This window comes from Typopeltis vanoorti, chromosome 4 (genome assembly GCF_054136105.1).
Source record: "Typopeltis vanoorti isolate ZY-2024b chromosome 4, IOZ_Tvanoo_1.0, whole genome shotgun sequence".
Lineage (NCBI taxonomy): Eukaryota > Metazoa > Arthropoda > Arachnida > Uropygi > Thelyphonidae > Typopeltis > Typopeltis vanoorti.
Genome location: NC_143552.1, coordinates 127,772,506 through 127,794,464, shown reverse-complemented (window position 1 = coordinate 127,794,464; position 21,959 = coordinate 127,772,506). Strand labels below are relative to the sequence as shown.

The window sequence follows — 21,959 nt, the reverse complement described above, 5'->3', positions numbered from 1 at the left end:
AGTTGCCCTGGTTGTGTACCACCTTAACCCAGTCCTGAAGATACTTTCAGGCGCAAACTTTGTTTGCTCACACTTGGATAAAGGATTAAACTAAATTTATTATACTCTAACCAAGTGGAAAATAAACTTTCAACAGGATTTATTTTGTATGAAGAATTGCAAATGAAAAAGCTTTGCACAAGATGGGTGCTGCACTTGCTCACAGCAGATTAAAAAGCACTCGCATGAAAATCTCTGAACAGTGCTTGGAGTGTTTTAACAATAAAACTGATTTTGTGTGTCGATTTATTACTATATATGAGACTTGGATTCACCATTACATACCAGAATCCAAACAGCAGTCAAAACAGTGAACATAAGCAGGTTGTTCAGCGCCAAAGAAGACAATGTCGGTTGCATCAGCAGGAAAGGTCATGGCATCGGTGTTTTAGGATGCTAAAGGCATTTTGTTTATTAATTATCTTGGAAAGGGTAAAACAATAACCGGGAAATATTATTCCGATCTTTTAACCAGACTAGACGGAAAAATTTCTGAGAAAAGACCTGGTTTGCAAAAGAAAAAAATCATCTTTCATCAGGACAATGCACCTGCCCACAAAAGTGTTTTGGCAATGGAAAAATTAAGGGATCTGCACTATGAATTATTTGAACATGCACCCTATTCCTCAGATCAGGCTTCCTCTGACTTCTATCTCTTCCCAAAACTAAAACTCTTCCTTGCTGGTCAGCGTTTTTCTTCGAATCAAGAGGTGATTGCAGCTGCAGAGGGGTATTTTGCAGATCTTACTGAGAACCACTACAGGGATGGGATAATGGCACTGGAGCATTGCTGGAATAAATGTATTAGTCTTAAGGGAGATTATGTTGAAAAATAAAAATAATTTTTAAATTATAAATCCATTTTTTCATTGTTAGTTTGGCCGAGAACTTTTCAGACTATCCTCATGTTTTTTGGTAGAGGTGGGACTTAATTAGATTTAAATTTATATTTAATATATTTCTTTGGTATGTGAGTAAACATAAAATATACAGAGTGCACAATTCATGCACAATCAAGTAAAATCACCTCTTTCTTCAAGAAACACTGAATAAACTTTTTTCATTTTGCTGGGCATGCTTTTTTGATGGTAAGCTTTAATACTTATTGCAATATATTGTATATGTTGTCATCATTATATTGAGAGAAGTTACAGAAAAATATCTTGCTACTCTCAGACATCACATTCATGAAATAACTCAGCTGAATGGATAATATAAACAAGTTTTCTTGCAGAAGGGTTGTAACAGAATCCACACTGACAGAGACTATTTGAGTAGTATTTTAATACTGAAAAACTGAATATTAATGAACCTATACATCATCACAGTAATCATCAATTTCCTGATAAGTACACTCAAGTTCTGTCAGGCTAATATGGCAGTTCTATAACATGATTAAGTTTACACTAGTATTAATCTCCTAGCAACAGTTTTCCTCCATATTAATCTATTACTTTGTCAGCACTTCAATATTGTCATATATAATATTTCATTCTTCAGGCACTTCTGACTGAATCATTCCACCTAGATCTTTGTCTTGCTGTGGGTCTTTTTCCTGCCATCATGACATCAAACGCCTGTTTTGCTAACCTTTCCTCTTGCGTTCTGTTAAATACATATATATATGTGTGTGTGTGTGTGTGTGTGTGTGTGTGTGTGTGTGTGTGTGTGTGTAGAAAAAAAAAAAGGTTTATATTTAAAATAACTTGGTATCTTTAACATATATATATATATATATATATATATATATATATATATATATATATATATATAGTGAAATCTGTGGGGTATCCATAACTATACAATAACCTGTATGCCACAGTGAATAACTTTTTAATTATGTAAATATTTTATCTTATGCATCATAAGACATCAGTACAACTAATAAACAATAGAAATTGAATTCAAAAAACAGTAAGTGTGCATGCTTAAGTTGGAATCCTCTGTACATATACAGATTATAAAATACTGGACTGAAATTAAAATTAATTAAATTAAAATATAGCAAATAAATACAATTGAAGATAATTTTTCAAACTTTTGGAATAGTGAGACAGTCATTTCGATTAATATTAGGTCTGTGAAGTAAGGCTTCAGCACATTCTTTATATAACCATTCATGTTTATATGAGGATCTGTGTAGTAACTTGTCATTTGGCCATTGGATCCTGTGGCCAGCATTTTCGATTCCATGTTGTGCAAGGCTAAATTTGTGAGGTATAATAAGGTGGATGTGGTCTTGATGTTCAGAGATATGTTTATTTATTGATTTTCCTATTTGTCCATAGTTAGAAAGAGGTACTTGTTATATGCCAGTTTGCATCATTGGTGAGAGTTTGTCTTTTAGAGAAGGTAGCAAGTTGTGAATTTGGTTGATGGGTTTATAGGTAGCAATAAGTTGATATTTTTTCATAATTTTTGCCACACCTTCAGATATGCTTTTATACATATAGGTGTCCTGTGGGCTTCTTCTTGTCTGGGTTGATTTGTAGGAGAGTGTTTAATTATTTTTTGGGTTGTTATTGGATAATATCCATTTAGTAAGGCCGTTTCTTTGATAATTTCCAATTCTTGTTTTAGTGATTCTTCAGAACAACAAATCTTATGTGCTCTGGATACTAAAGATTTTATGTTGTCATATTTTTGAGATGGATGGTGATTTGTATTATTGATATAGTGACCTAAAAAAAGTTGGTTTTCGGTGGATGGAAATGGATTTATCTTGTTTCGGCTGAATGTGTACATTAAGAAAGGAAGTACCTGTTGTTGATTCCTTTTCTAGTGTGAACTTAATACAAGTATGCAGGGTCTTGATTTGTCAGAACCTGAACTCTACTGATTTCTAAATGAACAGTGGGAACTAAAACAAGTTTTAGAAATTATCAAATAAACAGCCTTACTAAATGGATATAATCCAATGACAACCCAAAAATTAATTAACACTCTCTGGCCTTGCACAACATGGAATCGAAAATGCTAACCACAGGATCCATGGCCAAATGACAAGTTACTACATAGATCCACATATAAACACGAACAGTTATATAAAGAATATGCTGAAGCCTTACTTCACAGACCTAATCTTAATCGAAATGACTGTCTCACTATTCCAAAATTTTGGAAAATTATCCTCAATTGTATATTCAATCATTTATTTGCTATAAATTTTAGTCAGCAAAATTTGGTCGATTGGTAGAGCCGCTGCAACTAATGGCTTGCAAAAAGTTAAGCAAATTTGAGCGTGGTTAGTAATTGGAAGGAGCCCAATCGTTCGATGCTGTTGGCACACTCTCCCTCGATGAGTCTTTGGACTCCCTGGAGGTGTCACATAATAATAATATTTTAATTTTATTTAAGTAATTTTAATTGCAGCCCAGTAATTTTTAAAATTACTTAAATTAAAATTAAACACGCGACAGTATACATAGAGGGATTCCAACTTAAGCATGCACACTACTGTTTTCTGAATTTAATTCCTATTGTTGTTTGTTAGTTGTACTGATGATGTCTTATTATTATTATTATTATTATTATTATTATTAAACAAGACCTCATGGAGTCAAAGACTCATCTAGGAGGTCCTTTTATCTTACACACATCTCATCATACCGTGTCTTAAACACATTCAAACTACTTGCAGACACCACGCTCTCAGGCAAGGCATTCCAATCACTCACAACTCTGCACGAAAAAAACCTGCCTCTCACTCCCTTACTCACACCCTCCTTATACAGTTTCCAGGGATGACCTCTGGTTCTCCCCTGATCTCCCACTATTCTCTGTAGAACTTCTCCACCATTGATCCTATAACAACCCCTTACCAACTTGTAGGTCTCTATCATATCTCCCCTCTTCCTTCTCTCCACGAGACTCTGCAAATTACATCTTTTCAATCTTTCCTCATACTCAACATTCCAGAGGTCAGAAACTACCTTAGTCAGTCGCCTTTGGACCCTTTCCAACATCTCTTCATCCTTCTGAAAACCCGGTGACCAAATCTGGGCACAATAGTCCAAGTGTGGCCTAATCAAAGCCTTATACATTGGAACAAGTATCTCCCTACTTCTACATGTCAGTGTCCTCCGCATCATTCCCAGAAGTCTTTGTGTTGTCTTCACAATTTTGGCGATGTGTCCCCTAAATTTTAGATCCTTATCCACTATCACCCCCAGATCTCTTATTTCCTCTACTTCCAACAATATATTCTCACCAAGCATGAATTCTGCATCCCATCTTTGTTTTCCAAATTTTAAAACTTTACATTTTGCAACATTGAACTCACATCCCCATTTGCTTGCCCAATCACTCAATTTATTCAAGTCTTCTTGCAAGGCCACAACATCTTCACTACTCTTTATGGTTCGTCCCAACTTTGCATCATCTGCAAACAACTGAATATCTCCATCCAAATCTTCACCAATATCATTAATATATAAGTTAAATAGTAATGGCCCTAAAACAGACCCCTGAGGCACTCCACTAGTGACTTTCCTTTTCCTGGATATTGCACCCCCATACACAACTTGTTGTGTATGGGGGTGCAATATCTTATGATACAAAAGACGAAATATTTACATAATAAAAAAATTATTTGCTGTGGCATACATGTTATTCTATAGTTCTGTTTAAGTGACCATATCACCCTAGATTAGCCCTGCTCACATATTATTAAACACAAACAATGTCAATTTCCTTTCTAATATATTGATTTATAATATGATTCTGTTATTGATAGTATCTGTTCAGGTCCCTGATTGCTCCTGAACTCTCATATCTATAATCTCTAATCTTTAAGTGTTGTATTTCTAACCCAACTCTTAGATCCATAACTTAAAATTGGTTTGAACACCGTCTTGTATACTGCTAGTTTAGTATTTTGGCTAATTTCTGTCTTAATTCACATAAATTTATTCATTTGACTTCTACGATACCAGCTTTGCTAATTCTGTTGTCTACTTCCAAATTTAATTTGCCATCTTCACTAAAACTGTGCCTAAATAGCTGAAATATTTTACTTGTTCTATAGGATTCTCCATTGAGAATATAGCTGCCTGTTTTCATAGTTTTGATCTTATTGCAGATTTTCATATCAAATTCGTTATGATGTTATTCAATTTATAGGTATTATTTCTGGGAAATTCTCATGTTACTCCTCTAAAATAAACTATTATTTTTTATGGCTATATAGCCTATTTTTGTTTAGGAGTGCCCCTTTTTTACATTGTCATTGGCTCTTTACTCAAATCTTAGGGCATTACACGATGTGTTATAAAACTAATATATGAAAAATAATATAGGAGGAGATTTGGACATACTTTTGGATGTTGTTGGCTGTCTTCTTATCCAGGCAATATGCATTCATCTGCTGTTAAGCCATTAAAGGGAGCGGGTTTGGGAAAAGCATGGGCGAAGCAGTGTGGGGGAATTATTTGAATAATTTGAAAAAGAAAAGAGTTTTTTTTTATGTATAAAATTATTATTATTAAGGGTGGGTGGGTAGAGAGCGCTTCTGGGGTGGTGAGAGAATCTGAAAATAGAAATTATTTTTTGGGGAAGAGGAAGGATTGATGGGAAAAGGTCAGGGATGGAAGTAAAGGAGTGTTAGCCATTTCGACTGTGCGTCATCTTCGGAACTCGTGGGAGAAGTGGAGGCTATGTCATGTTGGCTTGGTGTTTCTATCTCTGGTGTGCTTGTGTTATCTCCTAAACATCAAACCATCTTCATGTATTTCCTTCAGTTCTAACTGCCAACTTACAACTTAAATATAGACTATGTGTTGTTCTGTATAATGTTTCCAAGGTGTTTTTGCCTCTTCAGATCTATAAAACTTGAGTATGCAAATCCTTGTCTTATTTCAACGATTTCTTTTATTTGTTATTAAAATAAAATTCTAATCTTGACAACTTCTGTTTGGTCTGAATCTGGCTTGATCTTCTTGAAGCTTCTATTCCACAATTTTTCTCAGCCTGTTTTCAAGTTGGCTTGCGTAAGTCTTACCTGGAACAGTTATTAGAGAAAATCCTCTGTAATTGCAGGAGAATAATTTCTCTGTAATTTTTTTTATACAAGAAAACTATGAGAGCTATGCTCTAATCATCTAGAATTTGGCTTTCTGACCAGGCCCCTCAGAATTATATAGTGTAGCCACTGCAAAACTTTTATACCTCCATATTTGAGAATTTCTAGTCGAATATCATCTATTCCAGTTATCTTTCCACATTATAAGTTTTGACAGCTTTTTCTACCTCAAATATTGATATGTACTCCTGTTGTCATTTATCTTGAAAATTTTCTACTATTGTTCCATCATTACTTGTTTCATTTAACACTCTTTCAAAGTATTTACTCTAGGCATCAAGGATATCTTTCTTTATCTTCAGTTTTCATGTTACTTCTATCAACCTTTGATTCATTTTACAGTACTCTTTCTTCTATTTCTAAGCTTTTTCAATAGCATCCAGAACGTTTTGCTACCTTCCTGATATTTACATTCTATATTCTTACCAAAGTCTTTCCACAACTTTTGTTTAGCTATTTTACACATAGCTTAGCTATCTTACTTTTTTCTCTGTATTATTTTAGCACATCTGCTGACTTCTTTGTTAGGAACTTTCAGTATACTTTTTTCTTTTCCACGACTGCTTCTTTAACTTTTTTTGTCTACTATGGTGTTCTTATTTTTCTATCCTTGAAGACAACTTCATTGTGTGTAGTTGTCTTCAAGCCGAAGACAACTTAGTCTCCCTTAGCCGAATCACTCAATGTTTTCTTCCGAGTTTGCTACTGTGACTCCAAGGTTTGGTTCTTGTTTTTGAATTTTTTCATTCTTTATTCAATCATGTTTGTATAATGGAGTCTACAGTGTACCTTTAAAAGCTGCTCAACTTTGATTCTTTTTAAAACTTTTTTATATAGTGTTCCTTTTGATGTGAAATTCAGTTTTATCCTACTTAAAACTAAGTGATGATCACTTCCAATTACAAGTCCTCACTACACTTTTGTATCCTGAACTATCATCAATAACATAGTCAATGGGCTTTTTTTCTTTTAGTGTTGCATGGTGATTAGCATTCATTTTAGAAATTATGAACGTTACAACTTTGTTATAAATAACTCTTTTAATTTCCCGACATTTCAACCTTCATATTAAGGTCATCATCATCTGGAATATATTTTTAGTATAGTATATTTCAAAAAAAAAAAAAAATCAGCTAACACTTTTTTTTATTCCCGTAAATAGGGAGTAGACGAGGCCATTTTAGCTCTATCTAACTTTTGGAGACTGAGTGGGCAGTTCAATCTCCACTGGTACCCAATCAGAGGTAGCTGGCCCAAGGCTATTACTAATTAAGTGGCACGCAGTGAAGAGAGAGACGGCTCAACAAGTGCCACCATCTCGTGGTCCCTAATCCTAACACTCGTATTTAATATCTGAAATAATGTGAGTTCTAGTTGATTTTCTTGAGTTTACGGGATGAAAAACCTGAGTTTCTGGGAGAAAAAACTCGCTTGCCCATGCCAGAGATCAACTAACTCGGGAACCAGTCGAAAAAAGGCTTAGAAAAATTTCTTCTAGTTGCCAACTAGATTCGAAACCAAGAAGTCTACCTTCATGCGGTGAAGCGCCGTGGTGTGCAAACGCCACATCCACTGAGCTACACAGGCTCTATAGTATATTTATATACATATTTGTAATAATCAATGGGCTTTTCTTATTTCTTCTGTCTTCTCTCCACATGAACTTGTGCACATCTTTATGTTGGAACATGGTGGTAGTAATTACTAATCGATATCCTGAGCAGAAATCCAACAGATACCATTATTACTAGTCTGCCTTTTCTCTAAATTTTCCCAAAACATTTCTCTGTGCCTTTAGAATTCACTTCCTGCTGTGTTTTTAGATTCTCCATCAAGTATCACTTTTTCCATTTGCTTTATATCTGCTGACTGTTCTACTAACTCAAAATTCCTCCACGTATTTCTTAGGATAACGTTCTGTGGTTAAATTTTATTTTCCATTTGTCCATTTTGAAGTTTTTCCACATTAAACTACTTGATACTACCTTCTAATTAAGAAGTTTGTCTTCACATTAGGTGTTGAATGCAATTACTGCTCCTTCCTTTCCTTGATTATTATTGTCCAAATATAGCATCCTATACTTATTGTTTAGTAACATCCTACCTGTTTTTTTCTTTGTTTCAATGATGCCAATTATGTCCTCATGGTACTTTTTCAGTTCTTCTGCAAGCTCCTTTCCATTAATACTCCTTATATTGATGGTTGCAATGTTCATTTCTTTTGACATTGGATTTGTACTTCTATTGAGCTCGAGTCTGTGCCTGTAGCTGACTTTTCACTGCTTTCCCTGATGAAAACAGTATGGAGTCTTGTATAACCAGGCGATGCCTTAGCCTGCATGAAATCTCATCTTTTTACACCATTGGATTATTTGTGGTTTAAGACAATAGAGAGTACGATTTGGTTTGCTAAGTCCCAAATTGCCAGCCTATCCTCGTTCGTTCAGTCTCCAGTGGATACCTACTAATGGGGCACACCACTTGAAGGTGAGGCTTGTAGATTATGTCAGAAGCCCCAGTTGATTAAAGGCATTGTGGAGGTCTTCTCCCAGTTATTTAGCTTTGACCCTTAAGCAGCCAGTTTGACCTTTTGTCTTCTTCCATATAAATTTATTCTACTGTTCATTTTCATGCTTCCATTCTCCACACAGAGAGTACATTGTGTAGAAGAAACGGTATGCAGTATGCAGTATGTTGATGTATGAAAAGATTTTGATGGTTAAAATGATTTTTACTTATACTTGCAGGATGGGTTACTTATGAATGGGTTTTGGTGTTGGTACTAGAAGGAATTGTTATTCAGTGAAAGAAAATGTGAGTAGTCATGGAAACAAGATGTTCTTGGATGGGTGTGCATGAGAGCATTGATGCATGCATTAAATTAAGAGGTCATAATTATGAGTGTAATGACATACAGTTGAGAGAATGATAGCAAGTTAGGGAAGACTCAAGGAATGACAGAGTCGTTATTCAAGAAAGAAAGAAAAACAACTAAAAATTATAGAAATGTAGTGGGGAATTTGATGCCAGCATTATCTTCAGTTACCTATGTTAACTGGTTGTATTTTAAGAGCTACCATAATACTCATCAGCCAGGAGGTTTACTATCATGCATACACACTAATATAGGAAGCATCAGGAATAAAGATCTAACCAGAGTAGAGGCAATCTTAGCATTGGCATGTACTGTGAGACCAAAAATTATCTTCATTAGTAAGACCTGACTCAGAGATGGAAATAAAATTATAGAAATAAGAAATAGAACATGATGTGTTTAATATTCAAGAAGGGCAGAAAAGATAGGAGGACGCAGGAGTGTTACTGATGATTGTAGAGGATTCAAATTTAACCAGAGTAGAAAACTTCAATGGTGCTTATAGCATTAGTGGTACAAGCACTGTTTTACTCTATTTCAAACAGTGAGATAGAGGTTCAAAAGCCAGTGCTCCTACAAACTAGGATCATCTGAAGAGGACTGTGAACTATATAGGTACAAGTGCATGCATTATGGATTTTGCCAACTATGTTGATATAGACTGGAAGGAAGAGAATGCAAGAAGAGAGGAAAAAAGTTACTTTTTTTCCTCTCTTCTTGAGAGAAAAAAAAGAGTTACAGAATTAATGAGGAATAATTTTATTTCATTGTACCATCAAAAAGATGTCTCAGTTAAGGATGGGACTGTTTCACCACAGTTTGTGAAAGTGATCATGTTCTACTGATTTTGAAAGGCTAAGTATATGGATGTTTCCTCTTAAGAAAGGTTACATGTTAAACTACAAAGCTCAAAATTATGGCAGCCTCAGTTGAATATTATTTTCAGCCCCTTAGTATCGTTTACTGAATGAGAAGGATATCAGCTGTGCAATGGGAGCTTTGTAAAAGATGTGTAAGTTCCAAGTCCTTCAAGTTCTATGATCAAATAATATAGGATCGAAATGGATGTATGACTTTAGTAAGCAAAAAAATCCACAAGAGATGATTATATGGAAGGAATCTCATGAGAATAAGGATGAGAGTTGCATGTATGAAAAGTATTAAGCAGAGTATGGAAAGAAATTGGCTGTGCAGGCTAAAGGTAACCCAAAAAAGAATTTTATCATTATGCAGCAAGTAAAAGAAAGAGTGAGTGTGTAAGAATTACTTTACTGGATGCAGATGATACCCTTGTGTCAGAAGCAGATTGGATTGATCACATAATAAGTGCTCACCTGGCTGAATCTATGAGCCTGGTATAGACAATGTGATGTACAGTGCTACCACTAGATTGGATGAAGAGATAGAAGATCATGGGAATGAGGTTGAGTTGCTACATAAGCTGGAAAAGAATTTGACAATAGGGACATGGTATATATAAGCATGTATTCCAAAGGAATGTTCAGAGGAATTATGCCCTCAGCATGGTTGAGACCCTAATTTGAGTTTCAGCTCAGAAAAGATCCCACAGGAATGGAAAGAACATATGCTACTTCCAGTGCACATGAGTAGTACAAATACTGATGTATCTAACTGCCAGCATGTCATTATCTGTGAAATAGTGGTGAAGATTTTAGAGAAGTTAGTAAGAACTCACACACAGCAGTAGTACTGGGTTGACAAACAAGCTATACTTTGTAATAGCATGGGTTTACTAAAAGGAGGTCATGTCTGAGCAATTTGCTCATATTATAATGTTATGGCTGAGTTGGATAACAGGAATAGATACTTTACGATACTGTTGAGCTTTACTAAGGCTTTTGATAGGGTACTACATGAAAGGCTGTTTAAAAAAATTTGAGGATATGGGATTGGAATATAAACTAATGACTTGGATAAGTGGGTTCTCAAATAGCTAGAAATACATATTATTGGCATGTTTCATTTATTTTAGTTTTAATTTATAACAAGAATAATAAGAAAATAATTAATATTGATTTAAATTATTTGCTCATATTTTGCAGGTGTTATACCAAGCATCTTTAGAGCACAAAGAATAGTTTGTCACAGTATGCAACTGTGAGACTAGGTTAAAAATTGCAACAGTAAGCACAAGGAACTAAATTAAAGATATTCAGGACAGGGCAGTTGCCCTGTCCTTGATTATATTTCAGACACAAACTTTGTTTGCTTACACTTGGATAAAGGATTAAACCAAGTATATAATTTCTTGGTATCTTTAATTTATAGTATAACCAAGTGGAAAAACTTCCAACAAGGAAAAGTCCTAATTGGCACCATCTGTTGTTGGATTAGGAGAGAGAGTTAACAAGTATTAATTTGATCTTAAAATGACTGTCTCCCACGTTTTTGGTAAATTGATACAGTCCTACTTGTTGAGGTTTGGGGAATGTTTTAACACGGCATTAGTAAGGTGGGGGGGTGTCACAGACCCCCAAAGATTTTAAATTGACTATAACTTTTTAACAACACATGGCAGTGTATCATGCCTTGTTTTAGCTTCCCCCTCCGTAACCCACTACTCGATGCCATAGATGACAGGCTGTTGCGCGCAAGCAAGTTTAGTGTGCTAGGTGTAAAGTGTGCTGGGGGGGGAGGAGGATCCACCAGACCCCATCTTACCAAAAGTGTGACTATATTTACTTCTGAAACATAAGTTGTTTTCATGCATCTAAAATATTATCATTACTGCTGTGTCCTCTTTATTTTTATATACCAACTAAAAGCAAATATGTTTTTTGTAAATATTCAGAGGTATTTTGAGAATTATGTTTTTTTTTACCAGATGAGATACGAGCAGAAAGAACAGAGGTTACATCAACTTATAGATGATGTTTTGACAGAGAGGACATACATCTCTGCTAAATGACAGAGCCATTTAGCGAGATGTCTGTCCTCATCTGTCAAAGCGTCATCTATAAATGGCTCTGTCATTTAGCGGAGATGTCTGTCCTCGTCAGTAACCATGAGTCTGAAATAGAACAAGACTGCAAGGAAGAATCTTCAGAGGAAGAATCCACAGAGAATCCACTAATATTGATTAAAAAGATATGGATTTCTATAATATACTACATTATTTGTGTGAGTCTGTGGGATCCCCACCTTATCGCTTTTGTTACATTTTCCTACCTCACCAGTGCCGTAAAGCCACGCTGATTCCAGAAACATTTTGAAGGAATCAGCAGTGCAGTGGAAGTTGTCCAAAGATGTGTGAATGAAGCTATATCTAGCTGCATCCCCAGAGTCAGAACAACAAATGGCATTGATAAATTAAATGGATAAATAAATCAGATCTGACTTGTAGAAGTGAGGAGATTCTTGTTACATTATGGTAAGGGCCTTGATTAGGCCAGATATGGTCTACTGTGCAGATTTGGTCACCTAGTTTTCAAAAGGATGAAGAGATGTTGGTGAGGGTCCAGAGGCGATTGACCAAAATAATTTCTGATCTCTAGAATGTTGAATATGAAGAAAGGTTGAGAAAATGCAATTTACAGAAGGAGGAAGAGGGATGATATGATAGAGACCTACAAGCTAGTAAGGAGTTATTATAGGATCAACATTGACGAGGTTTTTCATAAAATGGTGGGAGATCAGGGGAAGAGCAAGAAGTCATCCCTGGAAGCTGTATAAGGAGGGTGTGAGCAAGGGAGTGAGAAGCAGCTTTTTTTTGCATGGAGAGTGCAATTGTGAATGATTGGAATGCATTGCCTTAGAGGGTGGTGTCTGCAGAGAATTTGAGTGTATTTAAAGCAAGTTATGATGAGCTGTGTGTATGGCAAAGGGTCTCCTAGATGAGTCTTTAACTGCATGGGATCTTTTGATAATAATAATAAATAATAAAATAACACTTTAAAGCAGTATCTGCATAATAACAGAATATTGTGAAACCAATATCATGAGAACAGTGATGACGACACTAAGGAGTGATATCAAGAGCAGGCGATGAAAGTGGTTTCACTACTCTGTTGAGGAAGCACAATTGGATTATGAAAAGAATTTAACTGAACAGGCCAGAGAAATTTATCACTGTGTAGCAATTAAAAGAAAGAATTTCTCTTAAAAAAAAAGGGGATCCCAGCTCACCTTCCCTTATCCTCAGTACACAAATCACTTAATAGAATCAGATCTCTCTCTCTCCCTTGGAGTGCCATTTACTCCATTCTCTCCTGGCATAAACATCACATCACTAGCTTCTCAAGTCTTTAAAGAAATGAGGCATTCTTTTCCATTTAAGATGCTATTTTTCACCCACCTACTAACTCTATACTAATCCCAAATCTACTCATCCTTAGATTACTGTTCACATTTAAAGTAGTGCACATAAAATCTCCATAATAATTCTCAATGCTGTACAGAGAAGAGAAATTTTGCTTAATCACAGATGCATTTTTTCAGCTCTGTCTTCTCTCTCTTCTACAGGTACTTCCATTGTTACTACTCCAGTAAACTGGCAATCATTATTCTATAACTTTCTTTGGTCCTGTAGGTAAACACCATCCCTTTAAGTACAGCAGACACATTGCATTTATTTTACAAACCTGCTTCCTCTCCTCCTCCTCATTTATTCCAACTAATCATCGGTCAGCTCTGTCCTCTGGAATAGCCTTCTTCATCAAGTATTTCCCAAACTACCACCCCAATTCTTCAAGAAAAAAACCAGTAACTCTCTTTTTTCTTGAATCCTCACCTGTATCTCAGGCACATTACTGATGTGTTATAGAGTTTTCTGCCTCTCATGTATGAGATAAATAAAAAAAATTTTTAAAAATGGAGGTGCAATTGTCACTCATTTCCAGAAAGATTCTCAGATGCTATTAGTTTCCCTTCGACCACATGCTCCTTTTCTCTGAGTATCTGAGTAATAAACTCATTTTCTCCTGCATGCTTTCTCCATCCTGTAGTCTGTATCTCAATAGTTGAAATCACTATAATAAATGGCATAGACAGATGAATCTTGTATCCACAAGATTTATCTGTTCTATGCCATTCACAGTTTTTTCTTTCCTCATGGGACACCTATTCTTGGTGGAGGGGGGGGGGAACCTCAAAGTGAGGATACCTATGTGCATTTATATATTCTTCCTATTTTCTTTACTTTTCTTCCAGTATTATTCACTCTACTTCTCCTCAGTGTTTTTTTGCTATCCTGTCTTCCAGACTTCCATCACTAAGATCCAATGCCCTGTTATCATATTTACTATATAGTGTGACCCATAGACATCTGGAAAGAGGATCCTGGTAGGCATGAACTACTTTGACCTGTGCTTCTGCAAGATGGCTGGTCCTGGATGGCTCAGCCAGGATCAGTCAGCTAGTGGGCTTGCCTGCAAGGGTCAGTGGTATTGCAGTAAGTCTCATCCCCCATGGTCCAGTGACAGGACCCAAGGTGGTGCCAGTATAACATCCAGGGGTAGCCCTGACATTCCACTCCCGAGTGTAGTCATTTCTTGCTGGTGAATGGGCATTCATGTGACTCTGTGATGGGTGGGGAACTCACAAATAGAAAATGCTGAGCAGAATCCATGAATTATTTATTCTTAAAATTTTCAAGGTCCCTCACAGGGTTCCATCAAAGTATTAATAATGTAGATACATCACTTGATAACATCAGTAAGAAACAAAAGACGATGTGACACCGATATAAATATACCACTGTTTCTCATTATCCATGTAATAGGATGATGCATGCCGGTAGCAAAAACTCACCTTTCCTTGTTTAGGACTGGCAGAATCTCTAAAAACAAACTATTTTGCACTGCTACATCAAGTGATCTATCAGTGCATCATAACAACCTTCAAATGTCATCAATGGGTGGAATATCAATTACATTAATAACCTCTTAAATTGCTAAACTCTTCTAGAGGAGCGATATCAGAATGGATTCTCCTACAGGAGTGATATCAGAAAGGTTGCCATCACTGGCCTAGAACATGTGATAATGCACGTGACTCAGTATTCTGCATATATGCTGCATAAATGATATTTACATACTGTACATCTGCATAACGGTTTCTAATTCAGTGGCCAGTATGTTTAAGTGACCAATTAATGACTTTTTTCTTGCTGAGTTCTAATGGATAAGTCTGAAATTGAAGGTAGGTACTTTGTGCACTTCAAGCGCAAGCAAGCAGCACTAACTTCATCTGTCAGTTGGTTTCTTTTGTCCATTTTAATGTTGTTTAATGCCGAGAATAAGGTCTTGCAAGAGTATGTAGAGGGAGAAATTGTGAGTAAAGCCATAGCTAGATTTTTAAGGGTACTAAAAGTTTCAGGTATTCAGTTCCAAGCATCAAAATTTCTTGTTCATAATGACACTCTTCATTCTGCATCTGATTTCTTTCCAGATCCTCAAGTTGAAACCTCAGGTCGACAAACACGTGAGTCCAGATGCTAGCCTGGAACTCTGCTAACTGCATCTCTAATCCTTCAATTTGTAGCCATTGGAAATCATTTAATTCCATAGTAGTGTATACTACTACACCCAGATACGTAATCATTTTAATTGTCTGTTCTAAACTTCTAAACTGATTAAAAAAAAATTAAAAATACCAAGAAATTATATTCTTGGTTTCATCCTTGATCAAAGTGTTTGATCAAGGATGAAACCAGAGTTTCATCCTTCATGTGCAAGCAGAGTTTGCACATGAAGTCACTTCACGACTGGGTTACTTGTATATATAGAGGCTGATGACCTTCACATCAATTGCCTTGGTATTCCATAATGCACTGCACATATCCTTACAGACATGTATAATGCTGTGCATTATGGGAAGGGCCACTACCCAGACTGGTTTTGACCTTTATCGAGGTCTCATTAGTGGGACCCAGAAATGATACCAAGGTTGAAGTAATGAAAAAATAATATTTCCATATACAAGTAGTCAAAAGGTGTGTCACCTTTTGACTACTTGTATATGGAAATATTACTTCAACCTTGGTATAACTTCTGATTCTATATAGTGGCCCTTCCCATAATGCATAGCATTATACCTGTCTGTAAGAATATCTCCATTGCATTATGGAATACCAAGGCAATTGATGTGAAGTCATCAGCCTCTATATACAAGTAGCCCAGTCTTGAAGTGACTTCACTCACAAACTTTGTTTGCTTACACTTGGATAAAGGATGAAACCAAGAATATAATTTCTTGTCATCTTTAATTTATAGCATCAGTTCCCAACTGGTGATACGCATACCCCGGGGGTATGTGCTGGGCCATTCAGGGATACACGAAAAATAATCAGTAATGGTGGAAAAACAAGTAAAGTAAACAAAATGCAAAACATTAGTTATGGAACAATAAATGTTAAGTTGAATCACTGCTATTTTAAAAACAAGGGATACAGTTTATAGAAATGGGTTTAAAAAGGGCACAGAAGTGGAAAAAGGTTGGGAACCACTGATTTATAGTATAATCAAGTGAAATGACTTTCAACAAAAATTGATTAAATTAAATTAAATCTTCTGCCAAATTGATCATTTATTGAAATTTATGGGTGTTGTTGCCCAGTGTTGGTGAATGCTATTGTGTCACTCAAAACATTGTGGCATGTCACCATTGGCATGCATGTCATAGGTTTGCCATCAGTGTTCTAGGCAAGTATTTATTATTATTATTACATGACACCTCCAGGTAGTCCAAAGACTCATTGAGGGAGGGTACCTGCTCTACAATTGTCTGTCTTCACCACTCAATCCACCAACTACAGCAAATCACAACTACCTTCATCATCATCATTATCTACACCAACACCACCGCCCACTACTACTACTACTAGTATTTTCACAGACAATCCCAAACATCCATGCCCATGCCAGGATTCGAACCCACAGCCTTTTGGCTGGAGAGCAGATACACTAACCACTCAGCCAATCAGGCTGGCAAGGTCAGTAATCATCAGTAGTGTTGATCGTAATGGGAAAAACAAAATATCTTTCGGAGTTCGATAAAGGGCTTATTGCAGATGGCCATCTGACTGGAGCCATGATTTTGAAAACAGCAGAGTTGACTAGTTTCTCAAAAGGTGAGATTGGTTAATGAGTATTGAAATAACCTACATTGCTTGTCTGAGAGGCATAGCTTAAGACTGTCTTAGACAGTCTTAGGATGATATAGTGGAACTGTTTGTTGGTTTTTTTATGGATGATATCAGGGTTCTGCTGCAGAAAGACAAACCATTTCTGTTTGTCTGCTGGAAACTTATTTAAAAACCCATTGAGAACCCAAACTTAATTCATTTTACTGATGTTTATAAGAACAGAACACAGAGATGGTCCTATTCATAGTGCAGTAGCTATTAACTCTTTTGATTAACTGAGATTCTACCTCGTTTGCTGCATCACTAATTGTGCAACTGACAATGTCATTTGAAAGAGAAATCAGATTAACATCTTTTAGTAATTTGTTGCCACTTGTTGAGAAACACAAAGTTTTTACCACATCTTTTATAGCTGAAAGTAGTAAATTTTCCCCAATAGAATGAGGTTTCCCTGCTTTGCGCAAACTTAAGAGATAGGATGCTTCCCAGTGCCTTGCTATTAATCAAACCCATGGCCAAAACTATATCTTTCCCATGATTTAATGTCCCTAAGTGTCACTGAAAAAAATTCAATTGGCTTATTTTTCACATCACAATGCTTAGTTTCCAAATGTTGTCAGAGTTTCTCAGTTTTCATGCACTCTTTCAACAGCACTTCATAACACAAAACACATTGAGGTTTCTGTTCACTTTCATCTCCACACCAAGTAAACCCAAATTCCAAATATGAACTGTTATATTTCTTACTGTATTTTTTCTTTGAACTACTTTAGTAGTATCATATTTACTTGCCGTTACAACATGTGTGTCACAATTAGGGTTAGCATCACCTGTTTCATTTGCTTTTCTTTTCAAAGTCCTGGTTCTGAACCATTTTTCCATTATTAAAAAACATTTCCAAAAAATATATAAATACTGGGGTTAACTCACGACTCACTTTGTCCAAGTATCACTTAGCACTTCTGAAGATATACTGAGCCTTGGTTGAAGGAGGAAAACCTTCAATAATAAAAATCAATAAACAACAGGCAATTGGTTGAAATGTGGATAACACATGTTTACTTCAAATCTGACAAAACAGCATGGGAAGGCAGAAGCAATAAAACCGTATTGTTGTTCACTTCACCCCTCTTTTATTACTCGTCATTCTGTCGCTATTTTTTGTTTTTTTTAAGTATCCATTTTATTTCAATAATTTTTACTTATTCAGTTTTAATTTGTTTTGTTTGGATAATTAAAATATATATATATATATATATTTATTTATTTAATTTAAATCTGCCTGCGGACCACCTGTCCTATTGTCTTGGACCACAGGTTGAGAAACACTATCTAGATGATATCTTTAAGACATTACAAGGTATCCAAGTTTGCAACTTTATTTGTTTACAAAAAGAATTTCTTTCAAACACAATTCGCTTAGCACATCCTTTTGCCCTGTTGAGTGCTACCATGCGACTGCTTTGCGTGCATTTCGAAAAATTTAATGTGTGCCCACTTTCTACTCGAAATTTGACCATTTTGATTTGAAAGATACAAATTACCACAAACTGTTTTGTCTGAATTTTTGGTTGTAAACTTTAGAAATAGTGTTTTTCCTTAGTTTTTTGGAAATCAATTAAAAAAAAAAAGTTAGAAAATTACTAAGACAGTACTTTTTTCCCTATAGAGTATCATATTCCTATCATCTAGTCCTGAATTCTGCATTTTGTCGATATCTCTAATACTTTAACTACCAACCAAGAGATGCTGATTAGTCTATAATTTGATTCCTCTGCCTCAGAGCCTCCTTTTTTTGTGGTGGAGCTTAGTCCACCACAAAATTGTCCACCACACCTTAGATTGAGGCTTAGTATTAAACAGCTTGGTCAGAGAAGCTGTCAATTATGAGAAATTGCACATTCCTTTTACTCACCACAAAGCGAAAGAACCTTTTGAGATTTCCTTTAGTCCACTGAGTTAACTACTTCTCATAATTAGCTTCCTTACCATATATCACCTTTCTTGCTTTCTTGCCTTGCCTTTTCATTATACTGCTCATGAGCTTGCTGATAACTTTCTCTTTATCCTCCTCTTCTTGCGTATTCTGCAATTGAGCAGGTTCTTCTCTTAGTAGCAAAGATTTTCCTTCCACTCTCTTCTGTTCTGAGCCTTCTCTTTCAAGGTTGTGTACCTATCTCCATTCAGCATGTTATCTAGTATTGTTTTCCTTACTCTTCCTCTGAGTCTTTTTCCATCTATTTTTCCTTCAATGGCATCTCTGATGATTCCATTCCCTCTCAGAATATGTCTGATCCAATTTCCCTTTCTTCTTTTTATCCTCCTTAACAGACTTCTTTCTTCTTCTAATCTTTTTAAGACCTCTTCATTAGTTATTTTATATGTCCATTTGATTTTTTCCATCCTTAAATCCACATCTAAGAGCTTTCCAAAATCTTAATTTCTTCACTGTCCAAGTTTCAGCTGCATAGAGGACAACACTCCACGCATAACATTTTATTAGCCTTTACTTTAAGTTTCTATCCATTTTACTTCTGAATAAATTCCATTTTCTATTAAAGGCATCTCTTCCCATTGCTATTCTTGCCTTTATGTCACTTTTACATCTTCCATCACTGCTAATCACACTTCTTAGATATTTAAATGTCTTTACTTGATTCAATTTTTCCCCATTTATTCTGATATCCATATTTGCCTCTTTCTCTTTATATACTCTCCATAACTTTTTCTGAACCTTCTGGTTAACGATGCTACTCATCCATCTTTCTCCTGATTTATCGTGACTCTTGAGTAAGCAGTATGATACTACTTTCTCTAAATGATCTTTGACCATTTCCCATGCACTGCTCTAAGCTAGCTCCTCAGTTTGTCATAACTGCCTTTGTAATTCAACATACCCTTCTAAGTTGAGTATTCTGCATGTCTGACAGTCTCTGAGGTCAAGACCACAATTGTTTCCTCAGTTGGTGGCACCAAATACAGTAATTGCATTTTAATTGTCTCTTAGCAGCTGTATAAATTCAATTTCCTTCCCTCCTTGTGGCTATTGCTTCTTCTGATCTGTGTTTCACCATAGTTGAAGTCTTCTTCATAATGATTACTCAACCTACATTCATTTTGCTAATTTGCTTATGCCTGCCATTCACATTTCTCCTCTCTATCCACTGACCTATGGTAACAACCATCTATATATATTTCATCCTTTATCTCACACCAAATAGCCTCAATTGGACTGCTCTCTTGATGTACTTGTATTCCTACTGTTTTTTTACTTCATTTCTTCTGCTTTCATTAGCAAAAGCCTTCTGCCTATTCTCTGTCAATCTAGTTTCACTGATGCATATAACTTTTACCTAAGCTTGATTAACCAATATCAAAAACTACCTCCTCTCTTATTCTGAATACTTCTGCCAGCCATTAATATGCATAAACTGTAACCCCCCCCCTCTCCTATCCCATACCACAAGCTCCTTCACACCTTGTGTTGATTATTCCACACACACACACACATATACATGTTCAAGTTCAGTACCTGAGGAGCAAATTCAGCATCATGTGATCATTCTCCTACACTCATTCAGTTCTAGGATGACTGCACCTGCATTCCCTTAAATAATCTAGTTTCCCTGACTCTGCTATTTCAAACTCTCACTAAATAATACTTTTCTAGACACCTAACTCCAGATCCTTTAAAATCCCTTCTGTTGACTGAATTTCCTCCACCTTTTAAATGAAGTTTCAATGGTTTTAAGATGCTAAAATTAATAAATAGGGGTTTCAATTTGTAGGAGAGCAATGCACCTTCTTAAATTTTTTTTTCATTTATTTCTTTTAATTTAGTTCTAAATTTAGTATACTATTATAAGTAGCATAAACAGTTTGTTTTTTTTAGTAATAATTGAAAAATATAATTTATTATTTAAAATAGATGTAATAATTACATAGCGATCATTCTGATTTGTATGTCTTTTTTAATAGCCCAATTTATCATTATTCCTCTTCATTCCATGATGCCAACATTAAACCAAAGGGAAGTATTCAGTTCTCCACCAACAGGAATGCAGAAAGTGGTTATTGCAACAAATATTGCTGAATCAAGGTAGTGCTATATACATTCATGCATACACGTTGACTTAAAATTAGAAACATCTGCCTCAATATCTATTAGGCACCTTTATTGTCCTACTAATAAAATTTGTTGTGGCATGTACTCTGCTGTAGTAATTTGAAGTTATGCCTGTTAGCAGTAATGTTTTGGAGCCTTCTTTACTAAGGTCAATGGACTTTCATATATTTGGATGAATTCTTAATTTTTGTGGCATGATAATGTTCATTAGACTCCTGTATTCACAAGAACATAGTAATTTTATTTCTGCAAATGTTTTGACCAGGAGGGAGCTAACTGGTCATCATATCCCATCAGTCACTATTACTGAAATCTTATTCAGTTTGTGGAAAAGCTCTAATACATCTCCTTCATACTCCTGAGTTTTTTCAGAAGAGGTAGCAGTGACCTCAGTGTTGCATACACCAGGTTGATAGCTTTTAGCAAAACAGGCACCCATAAGTTGAACAACCTCCTCTGCATCTGTAACTCTCACTCCATCTGTATTTAGAAGAGTTATTCTTTTATATTCATTCTTTCTTTTACTTGCAGCATTTCGATAGAATTCTTGTGGGTTGTTTTTAGCATGCAGAGCCAGTTTCTTTTCATTTTCAGACTTTGCTTTCTGTACAACAGTTGTGACTATTCTTGCTTGCTGCTTATAATTTTCATAACGGACATCATCCTTATGCACACAGTATTCCTTCCACATTGTCCTGTTCTTGCAAATCTCTTGCTTAATAAGATTACACATCCA

The 21,959-nt window shown here is 35.7% G+C and overlaps 1 protein-coding gene across 4 annotated transcripts in view; it reads left to right on the top strand.

The window, feature by feature from the left end:
* LOC150107666 (ATP-dependent DNA/RNA helicase DHX36-like) overlaps nucleotides 1–21,959 on the top strand; it is a 589,788-nt gene that overhangs the window by 312,418 nt on the left and 255,411 nt on the right. For all 4 annotated transcript variants that reach the window (XM_090391452.1, XM_090391454.1, XM_090391451.1 and 1 more), the window contains one exon: nucleotides 21,076–21,196. In XM_090391452.1, the coding sequence (XP_090247578.1) occupies nucleotides 21,076–21,196 (121 nt within the window). The remainder of the gene's footprint in view (nucleotides 1–21,075; nucleotides 21,197–21,959) is intronic.